The 11137-nt window shown below is 31.5% G+C and overlaps 1 protein-coding gene across 1 annotated transcript; it reads right to left on the bottom strand.

The window, feature by feature from the left end:
• Positions 1 to 3613: 3613 nt before the first annotated feature.
• Positions 3614 to 7495, bottom strand: LOC129001877 (defense protein l(2)34Fc-like). Its single transcript, XM_054429333.1, has 4 exons — positions 7368 to 7495; positions 5567 to 5886; positions 4757 to 4848; positions 3614 to 3781 (listed from the first exon to the last, which is right to left on the bottom strand). Exons 1-4 carry the CDS (start codon positions 7387 to 7389, stop codon positions 3703 to 3705), a joined length of 513 nt encoding a protein of 170 aa, XP_054285308.1. The 5' UTR covers positions 7390 to 7495; the 3' UTR covers positions 3614 to 3702.
• Between the last annotated feature and the right edge of the window lie 3642 nt (positions 7496 to 11137).

Below are 11137 nucleotides of genomic sequence, written 5' to 3'. Positions count from 1 at the left end.
TTTAAAATTAATGATCTGAAAGTGGGGTGTTTTTAATAAAAGAAAAAACCAACTCGTGATTTTACAATGTGCTATCAGCTCTTTGATTAAATAGTAGGACAATAATATTTGTATATAATTCATATTGTTATCATTGAAATGGCTTGAAATATTCGTATTCGAATTCGCAACTGCAAATTAAAGTGGAACCTAGAGGGCAAATAAGCAGATAATCTTTATACTACCAAATTATCCAAGGTTTGTGTGCGTAATGGTCAAAGTTTTGAGTAATGAAGAATGTGATAGAATTATCTGTGTTTTCTAAAAGTGTTTGCAGCAAAACATATTAAAGTCTACTATGTTATTTCGTTTTTTAACATAATACTCGTATGCTCTTATACAGTATTGTTAGATCAATCATGATAAGGCATTTGTTTTATTTTGTTCCCACCTTATATTTCTCCATTCCGATACAATTTCCGCCTGTGCATGGGATCTTGTAATTTCATCAGAGCTATGGGACTCCATTTATTCTTATTGCCGGTTCTATTCGCAGTCATCGGTAGTACAAACCGATGCTAACCGTATAAACCTAGCTACAAACAAGATTATGTTGTATCACATTCGATGTCGCTACGAGTGCCGTATATAATTTGGTTTCCCAACAATATTAACAATGAGTTCAAGCTACAATGTAAATAATAATAAAAGAAACAAACCGTAAAATAAAAACTTTATTACCTTAAATATTTTGTATTGACACATAAGTTCGGAAAAATGTTCACTTTTAGATTTTTACCTGTTTAATACATTATCTTTTTACGTGTTTGTGTCAAAAATATTGCCGTATTTTAAGTTTTTCTTATGGAAACGGTCCGAAAGCATGGCTTCTTTACTATACAGAATACATCATGAAGATGAACCTCTTGTTGGATAGTATTCATTAAAAGGCTAATGACAAACAGAATCATGGTCCAGAATAAACGCAGCTTCCATCGAACCTGCGACCTTCTGATTTGAAGGCGAGCCCTATCACCTCCTGACATACAAAAATGTAACTTTTGTTTTAGCTTGGTTTATTTTTAGTTTTATCCTTACAAAGAAACAAATTCATATGAAAGTTTCAATATCGTTGTTAATCTTAAATGAATTGAATGATTTATTATATGTTTCAAACAAAACTATCACACTATAGAGTAAGGCTTATTTCAAAGGCTAGTGCTTGAAATTACTTAGAATATCATTGGAATCAATGATGTCCGGAATGGTTTAATAAAGATTACCTGTTCGTTTAAAACGAACGAAATAATTAATCATCGACAATTTAATTAACCATGTAAGTACACAAAAATAAATGTAACAGCGTTTTTTACACGATTGTTGGTCTCAGGGAGGCTAATGTCAAAACCTAAACCAAGATAGGAAAAAATATGGGGGAAAAATGGGGGAAAAATATGGGGGAAAAAATATGGGGGTACTGCCTTTGGAGTATTTATTTATACATAAATCGTTAGTAAATTCTCACTGAAATAGCTGTGAGCACAAGCATAAATGATAGAAACATATAAAAACAAATTTGAATTTATATAATTTTCATAGAGAGAAATAAAATTATTTTATAGATTTTATAGCCTGGCGTATTCACAAGATACGGTATAATTATCTCCACCGTTGTACATAATACAAATGAAACTAAAATGCGTATCTTGTACATTAAGACCAAAAGAGCAGTTTCCCCTGGAATTACTTTCCTAAGGAAGTCAGTAATGGGCAATACTTCACTGGCAGCGAACAACGGTCATAAATGTCAAGTTTTATTTACTTTAGTTGTTGTCCTACATGCGAATTGTATCGGCCAGTGGTTACGAGCTTTCTATATCTTTTATCTAGTGAATTGGGTAAATAAACAAGTAATATTTCATTTACTATTTCTAGTACCATGGGACCAAGTTTTGTTCGGTGATATTAAATTTATTTAGATTGTCAACAATAAAAAAAATCATACATAAGAATTTATAAATTTTAACAGTAATTGATAACAAAATTGGCTTAGGCCTACTTATAAAATATTATAAATTGAATTTTATGAAATGATTTTACCATACTCCAGTATTGGTGCTTTGCATTCAAAGTCTACAAAAAATACCAAAATAAAAATACCCGTCTTTAAGGAAAAAAGACCTACATCATAAGGTGTTCCTTCCAACAGTATTCACTGAATACGCAATACTGATGTAGCAAAATAGCAAAACCTTTTAATTTACATTTAATGTCAGTACACAATAGCTTTCGAAAAATTTATTTCATAATTGTAAAGGTTGCTGCAATGTTAAATACGAGATATATCGATATTTCCCAAAAATATTAAATCAACAAAACTGTAGCAAGCTGGGTCTATGAAAAAATATATCCCCGAAAATATTTTGTGTGGATAAAGCCACAGTTTAAGTTTTTTTTACAAAAGTTTTGCATTTTTCAAACTATCAAGATCAACAGAGCTTGATAATTCTTAGGGGATTTGTAAACAACGTAAAGGCTTCCTAAGAGAAGAACTTCACAAAAAGTAAAACCACCAACCTGACAATTCCGTTGGCTCGGATTACAAAACCAATAGATCAAAGGTGAAAAGGGTAAAGTGTTGGCTCTGCCTTTCTTTGCCAAAGTTGGCTCATTATTCTTCGTCAGCTACCTCCGAATTTTGTGTTTTGAAACTCATTTTATTTGCTTGAAAACAAATTTCAATTTAGTTGAATATTTACGATAGTACATTTTCTTCTCAGTGTAATTTCAAACTTATTTAATTTGTTTGTAGTGGAAGTATTTTTAAGGGCAATTCAAATACCAATAAAACAATAATGTAATCTAAAGTGAACCTTTAGATCACTAGGTTCTTTCGTTTTACATTTTGTAATTATAAAATGTCGTTTAAATTGTAAATTATAATGGAAAAGGTTTCGCATAAAGTTGTTTAATAGTTCCCTTGCTAATATATTTACTAACAAAGCGAACAGCTTATTTCAATAATATATTGTTTGAATAAAACGGTTTCAAAATTGAAAACTGGCTATAATCTTGAAAATCTATTTACAACCAAATTGCTGACGCACATTTAATATTACGGTACTCATATTTTATTCAAAATAAAAAAAACATTGCCAGTATAAACTTATGTTTGTTTCAAAATATACAATTTAAAACTGTTAGTCTATTATTGTGCTCTTATCATATTTACTTTACATCAGTGTTTAAACATAAGTTTAATTAACATTTTTAAATATTTCAAATTTCCAATTAAGAACAGTCTTTGATGATCTATAACTTTACAAGTAAGTTTATGTAATTATAAAATGCATTTACGTTAAAAAGTACGTTATTAGTTTTATAAAACCTAAAAACAGAAAAACTAATAATCCTATTACTATCATCCATCTCAAAGAAAAAATAACAAAGTAAAAAAATTAAATAGGCATATTATCTACACACCTTATAATCTATTACAGTTGACTATTCATACAACTCCTTTTCCAATTTTCAATGTCACAGCTCAACACTTAGTTTAGGAATATATCAAGTAAACGAAATAAACAGCTTTTATTCGGTTTGAATTATTATCTATATATTTACAGACTCGTATTTTTGGCTTAGCAGTTGATGTTATCGTGTAATACGCTATTGTTGTTCAATGATGTAGTTCTTGACAGGGACAAACTTAAAATATTACTTTCACCAGGGGTTGTATACTTGTAGTTCAGCTGCGAGTTGTCTTAGCCAATAAATGTCTTTGGTTTGAACAACTGTGGCTCTGGAACATAGATTTTAGTTAATGTTTGTAACTATTAGATGCTAAAACACTAATAATGTCAATGTAATTAGTTTACGGTTACATGTATTAGTATTCACAACTGCATTCCTCATAATACACGGATAATAGGGACTTATTTAATATCCGTGTTTTTCATAAATACCATAGGGGTTATTTTGGCTCCTAGTCTTTCCCTCTAAAAAAACCGAGTGTCTTTTCCGGTAAAATTCTTGCATTCCTTGTATAGGTAGGTTTGCCAAAATAATCTATATAATATATAAAATACTGAAGTATAGACTCTAAAATAGAATTTAATTCATAATGTTTTAAATATTCAGGTGATCCTTGGCTTATACGCTGCGATAGTTGTAGGTTATTAGCAAGCTAAAATACTTAATTATACCTATAGTATTTTAGCTTGCTAAAAAAAGTGATTCGAAATATGACTACATAAGATAGGTTTTATAATATGTGTGTAAATCCAGTGACTGATGGGGCTAAGTTAACCTTCACATTGATTCTCTTTTGTTCACAGTCTTTTGTTGATTTCATAGTATTTAATAATTTTTTATCCAGGGTGATTATAGTGATTGCCTTCAAAGCTAAAGGACGTTTGTTATGTATCAAGCCCCTTTCTTCAATTTCCTGAGCCTTTGTGCTATTTATTTTTTTAATAGGAATTGATTTTGCTGTATAACGAAAGGTCGCTGTATAAAATCTTGTAACCACCCTGATATCAAGAAAAAGTTATTATTTAATAACAAGACTAACAAGGTTGGACCGATCACTTACAAAACGTAAAAAAAAACACGGGTTGATATAAAATAGTACTGGATTGAATACGTAAGTGGTAATGAACACAATAATACGACAAAGATCATTCCAAACATTATATCAGCTTTGATGGATTGTGTCTAAGTAGGATCAACATCCGTCGATGCCAGGGAGTGCTTAGAACGCTTTGTTCTCACTTACATTAGTCTTACAGTTCCATTGTAGTCGTAGTCAGGCATCCAACGCATGCGGGCCTCTCTCTTGGGTTCATGATCGAATTCCGTTGCTGTGTTCTGACAACATACAAATACATTATAGACTACAGGTGTCAGTGGAAAACGAGCAATCAGGTTTCATATCCTATTTACAATCGAGATGTAGATAAAGAAACCGTTATACCTTAAGATTATCAGCAAAGTGCAAGGAAAAGTCTTAAAAGAATTACGATATTAACATGACTTAATTTATCTTAATTACAGTAACATTTTATGGCTCTTAGCGAATGTTGTTCTCTTTGCAGAGGCATATTATGTTTTCTAGCTTAACATAAGTTCTCAGTCATTTTGTTATTGCATCGTATTGATGGAATTTACTCTCATGCCTTCAGGACTTAAATATCAATATACATCCACTAGATCAGTTGAATTATTTAAACTTGCTAGCCTACCTCAAAACCTCTTAGCTCAAATGCATATGATTAAAAAAATTTGTTTAAAAATGTTGATATAGAGCATCTTCTCAAATAATGTAATTATATAATTTTGTAACTTAAGCCGTGTCAGGTTATAGGATGTGAGTGAACCGTGTATGAAAGAAAGTAATAAAGAGATTAGAAGTGATAAAACAAATTACCAACAAGTATCCGTATTTTATACACACAATATGATCTGATTTATCCTTACACCTCACCCAATCATCCTTAATACATTCAATTTCAACATGTAGCTCACCAAATTTGTATTACGCTTTTTTATCTAATATTTCTGTTTCTTTTTTATCCTACATCATTACCTCTGGTCGATGAAAGCAGTTATACAATGTGATATCAGCGTCCCCAGTATCCACAAACTGCCCCACAGGAACTCCTAGCACTGTGTCCCTCGCCTGGACCAGGAACCTCTCGAACTCCACCCGCGGGTCCTGAGTACGGATGGTGAGGATGATAGAGTCTTGATTGTGGATGACACCGGTCTTACTCACGTTCAGGACGTAAGGGAAGGGTGTTGTCTGGGGGAGGGCGGAGTCGAAAGGGTCGAGGGTGATACAGGTGCTGTAGTCTAGGTCCAGGACATCGCTGACCACACTCACTGCAGCTGCGGCCAGCAGCAACCCTGTCACACACATTAACAACAACTGTCTTAGAATATCAGAAATAAGAGTGTTGCCCATAAACTAAATTATTATAAATAGATAATATAAACTAAATAACTAGATTATCCATTAGTAAAAACTTTGGGAGATATTTATGATATGAAGGTACATTCTTGTCAAAAACGAGATTAGTAGAACAGAAAATGCATAATTTTATGAAAAATAATATACTATTACATAGGTTTATAGTTTTATTACATGACATGTTTTTTTGCTTGGTCGTTGAATACGATATACTAATAACCATACTTGGTGGGTTACTAATAATTGGAAGAATATAGGGTTTTTTTTTGTACAATTGATATTGTATGTATTTTTTTGTAAGAAAACTATCCAAACTCGAGTCTCGTAACCATTTAACGTCAACCTTATTCATATCATTATTCATTATTTATGGCTCAATAATCAATGCTTTCTGGGGTCCATGATTGATATCGCTAGGAATGTTAACAGAAAAATTCAAATTTGCTGGTTGGCACTGTAACCACCCTGATATCCAGAAAACAATGTTAGTGTTATTCTTAAAATAGTCTGATATGTTAAGTATAAGTATCTCACTAAACAATAAATACATTGAAGTAATTTCCGAGTAGTAGACTACAGCAGTAAACTTGAAGAGAACGTGCGCTAATTTATCTAATCAACATTTTAGTTTATCTTAAAACAAACAAAATATTTATACCATTTGTATCTTGATCAGTTTAGATCATCTTAAGCTCTATTAGTTTACGATTATCTCTAACTCAATCACTTTAGGGTAATCTGTAACCACCACGCAATGAGTTTTTAGATCACTAGTACCAAGATTACTATTAGATAACCTAACAATCGATAAGTTTGTAATACAAGTACAATGCAGTTAGATAAACTTGACTCGTCTTGAATCAACACTTTGCAAACTAGATAATATCTAATTAGATCATATGCAACGAACCCAGGAGTATTGTTGCATAAAGTTTCACATGCCTCTCCGCGTATTATACTATGCTATCTAATTCCTTCAATACTCTTGTTTTATGTAGTGACTTTGCTCTGACTATGGCAATAATATCAGGAGTATCTAATTAACTTAACGTGTTAGTTACTTAGTTAACAATTGAACAATAATCGACAAAAAGCCTGGCCTAACTAAAATTAGACTGGGGACTTTTAAGGAAGGTAAAAAATAACTACATAAAAAATACGATTAATTATGTAATAAAAAAATGAGTAATATAACGATGAACACAAATATAAAATACTGTGTTCCCGAGCTTACTAACGTGAGTATAATATGATGGTCATTACAGCACTACTTTTATTTGAGGAGATATACAATTTTGATTTTCATTAAATCAAAGTAAAATATGTAGTTTTAAATATCTATGAAGAGAAAATTCATCTACTTTAGGCTAATGTTCTAAATGGTATTTACTTGTATGTAATGGATTTACATAAATACCTGGTGCTAAGGTTGGTTTCATGCTAGAGGAGCCATTGTATATCAAAGCTACTGATGTCTTCCCCCTGTCACATGTTAAAGTTGATAACAGATCTTATCACTTACTATTAACGTCATTGTCAGCTCCCAACTGCTCAATTACACAAAACGTTCACTAATTTGTTCATGTTTTACTCATTTAAAATTATAGAAATAATAATTCAATTTTTTAAGTGTTACGTGTGTTTTGTAATAATTTACTAATCCTTTAATGAATGCAATAATAACTGATTTATTGTTTCACTAAACTTTGGTGAGGCTATGTATACGGTAAATAATCCGATATTTGTTTATAGATCTATTCATACAAATCAATTACAAATAGAAAATCATTATGAATGTGCTAATAATATACACAGATTAAAGGTCGATTCACACATATCAGTCCAGTCACAGTTCCCTTACAGTCCAGTTACAGTTGCATCCGCAATTTCTCAGTCAAACTGTCAGTCATTTGGTTTCAGTCACTCTTCCGTCACTTTATTTACAGTGTTGTTACAGTAAAAATTTTTAATTAAAACACAATATTCTATCAAATTTTCATCGTCCGTTTTGTTGATTGTTACAATCTATATAAATAAAATTAGAGTTTTGTCTGTACATTGCATAGAATCATGCAGATTTTGGTTTTTTTACGTTTCATAGCCTAAGAAAGCCGAAAAGAGTCTTATCTCAATTTCTGTCTGTATGTCTGTCTGTTTGTCCATTCTGTGGTTGCGTCTGTAACGCCAAAATGTCATTTTACGCGGCCTACTCCTAGAAAACTAGATTAGGGATCAAGGTTCTAATCATTTTTCTGTATTTACTGGATTGGTGAGAGTGTCTTTGGCTTTAAAAACATGGCCTCGCTTCTTTGAAAACAAAATAACGAACCATCAAAAACTCAATTTCGATCGATTTTTGTCAAATTTTCTACTAACGTTTACCATTACATTTTATGAAATAACGATCAGCTGTTTGGATAAGTTCTCACTTCTAGCTGTCACTGATATGTTTACATTAAAAGTTGTTTACAAATACCGCAACCATTTCCGATCAAGTTTTGTTAGCACATCCAAACCAAGTGAGATTAAAAACGTTGTGCCCTACTTAACAAGTTTAATTAATCGCAAGTGCAACGATTGTTCTTGAGTTTTGATAACCGGGGAAAATGCCGTGAATCAGTGTTGTATTATTGCTGGGAAACCTACATTTTTTTAATCATCGTCACCAATAGCTTACAAAAAGGTTTTCACTTATTGACGGCGCTTCAAGGACAGTTGTGTAAAGTGCAAGTGCAAAGTAAAAAATCACAAATGCAGTGGGTGATCGTGGATGTTGCTGAAATCTTGGAAGATCTGATTTCGCTGTGATCGTAACAGAAGTTTAACTTACAGATGTAGCTAAACTCGCTTTCCCAATGTGTCCCTTTTGGTTTCTACTTATATTTCAACAACGATATCGGTACTTTTCCTACCTAGGAAGTAAAACTAAAAACGTCCAAAACCCCAGATTTGTGCTTTTTTGTCACATTTCCTCCGAATGTTTGTTAGATATATGTACCGATTATCGTTTAGAGATTACGTAATCTTTTAAATAAGAAACCTTTGTTTGGATAAAGGTGGTTTCTTCAAACTGTCATTTATGTCTTACTGTATAATTTTTGCGTTTTCTGTCTGGACTCCAAAATGTTAGTTTATGCTATGAAAATGATCAAACATTATTGAAAGATTTTTTTAGCAAACCATTATGAATTTTTAAAGCTTGGCGTTGTTAACGTATAAATGTTTTGTGGACTGTGTATTTATTTTCTTTTATATATATTTGCCAACAGATTTACACCGATTGTTCAGTTTGATTAGGCCTAAAAACGATTATCATCAAATTTAATGACACTATAAAAACTTTCAAATAATTGTTTTGTTTGTAATGTTAAAGCGTAGGAAATCCCCTAATTCAATTCTGTATTTGTGTGTGTATGCTGGCTGTTGGTAACGCATTAATGTCCTTATTTCTCAGTGTTCCGTGGAAAAGACCAGATGTTTTAAGCATTAACATTAAGCACCTTTGTTAATGAAAATTTCAACCTATGCCTCATAGATCTATAAAGCAATTCCTTTTATCATTAGATATAAAATATGGACTAACACGATCGGGTGACATATAATTGTGAAGCATTCGTTTAGGCTTTGAAACTGTCAGATATTGTGTTTGCGAAGGTTTATTATGTATTCCTATACAGTAATAGTTTTGCCAGCATATCTGGAAAAATGCACACTAAATATGCAAACCAACACCTGTTCTGAATATAAGAAGGTTTCAACTTACTATAAGATTCCCGTACGTAGAACGGGCACACCACAGCTAGTCATTACTTAACATACAAACTCGACGATTTAAATAAAAAAAGTACAACTTTCTAACCTCAAACACATCCGTCAGGCATCCGAATAATTCAAAAATATCGGTGAAAAGAAATAAGAAATTGACTGACGGACGCCGGCAGAGCGACTGACGGAACTGCAACGGGTCAGTGTAGATAGCGTAATAGAAAATCCACTAACGAATATTTTTGTTAACTGAGATGTTCCTCAAGTGAATAGACTACGTGCCGTAACTGATGTGTATGAATCGAACTTAATAATGACTTCTGCCACAAATTTTATTGTTAGATAAACCTTAAACTAGTTCATGTTTGCTTTTTTTAGTTCAGCATTATAGGAAATTATCTTAAAGGCAAATAAGTCATAGCAGTATTCATGAATTGTAAAATAACCGTACCATTTAACTATTCTGTGGGGTGTAGAAAATTATAATTCGTAAATAACAAAAATAATTCAATAAATTAAAAAAAATTAACTGAATGGGAAAGATTGGCGAAGAACTTGGCAAACGCTTTCGCATTAAAACAAATAACATTTTTGTTCAAAGGCGTTAAAGCGTAAATTTGTGTTTGTATATGATTAAGACTTAATTTAAACATCTTATTTTGTATTTAAAAATTACTTATAGTACATGCAATCAAAGTACAAATTATAAAAAATTAAAGTCTTAAAGTGTAAATATATTTTTATTTTCTACGTTAATCATGTAGTTGTGTTTGATTTAGTGTTACAAAAGTTGAAAGAGTTGCGTAAAACAAGACTGCCAATAGATGGACAATCTAACGCATTTAAGGAGAGTAAATATTTTCCTGACTGTTTGCTGTGATTCAATCTAACATAATAATAATAAAAAAAGCTGTATTTACGGTCAAACAGTCTTTATTTACGTGTCCATATTTCTTATTTTTTTAGCTTTGTAGATGTATTTTAATACTACATAAGACAAGTCTTAAAAGAAAACTTATCAAAAGATATAACTTTTTTAGCTTCAATTTTTCTCTTCGCTATATCAAAAGCTTTACTTAGCTTAATTATTTCATTTGTACTAAGTATAAAATTTGTGTTACTGTTATCATACATGTTTTTGTGATATATGATTTTAACTGTTAAGACTAATCGAAGCCACTGAGGAAAAGTCGGTTCCCTAATACTTAACATTAAAAACTATTACAACGATAGTTGATCAGAATTACTGAAAATTTCAAAGCAAACTCTAGAAATCGATCAAAGGCCAGGAAAGACGAAGCACTAAAGTAAATTAATCACATTTTACTCAGCATTCATCCTCCAATAGATCAACATCTTTGAAGATATCTCAATCATAAATATTAGTTAAGTAGGACGGGTGAAAAATTGATGTTACAGAAA

The sequence above is a fragment of the Macrosteles quadrilineatus genome, unplaced genomic scaffold (assembly GCF_028750875.1).
Source record: "Macrosteles quadrilineatus isolate MER2022 unplaced genomic scaffold, UCM_ALF_1.0 Scaffold_8__2_contigs__length_117827958, whole genome shotgun sequence".
In the NCBI taxonomy this organism is placed as follows: domain Eukaryota; kingdom Metazoa; phylum Arthropoda; class Insecta; order Hemiptera; family Cicadellidae; genus Macrosteles; species Macrosteles quadrilineatus.
The sequence above is the reverse complement of the archived record's forward strand: the minus strand, read 5'-3'. Positions and strand labels throughout refer to the sequence as shown.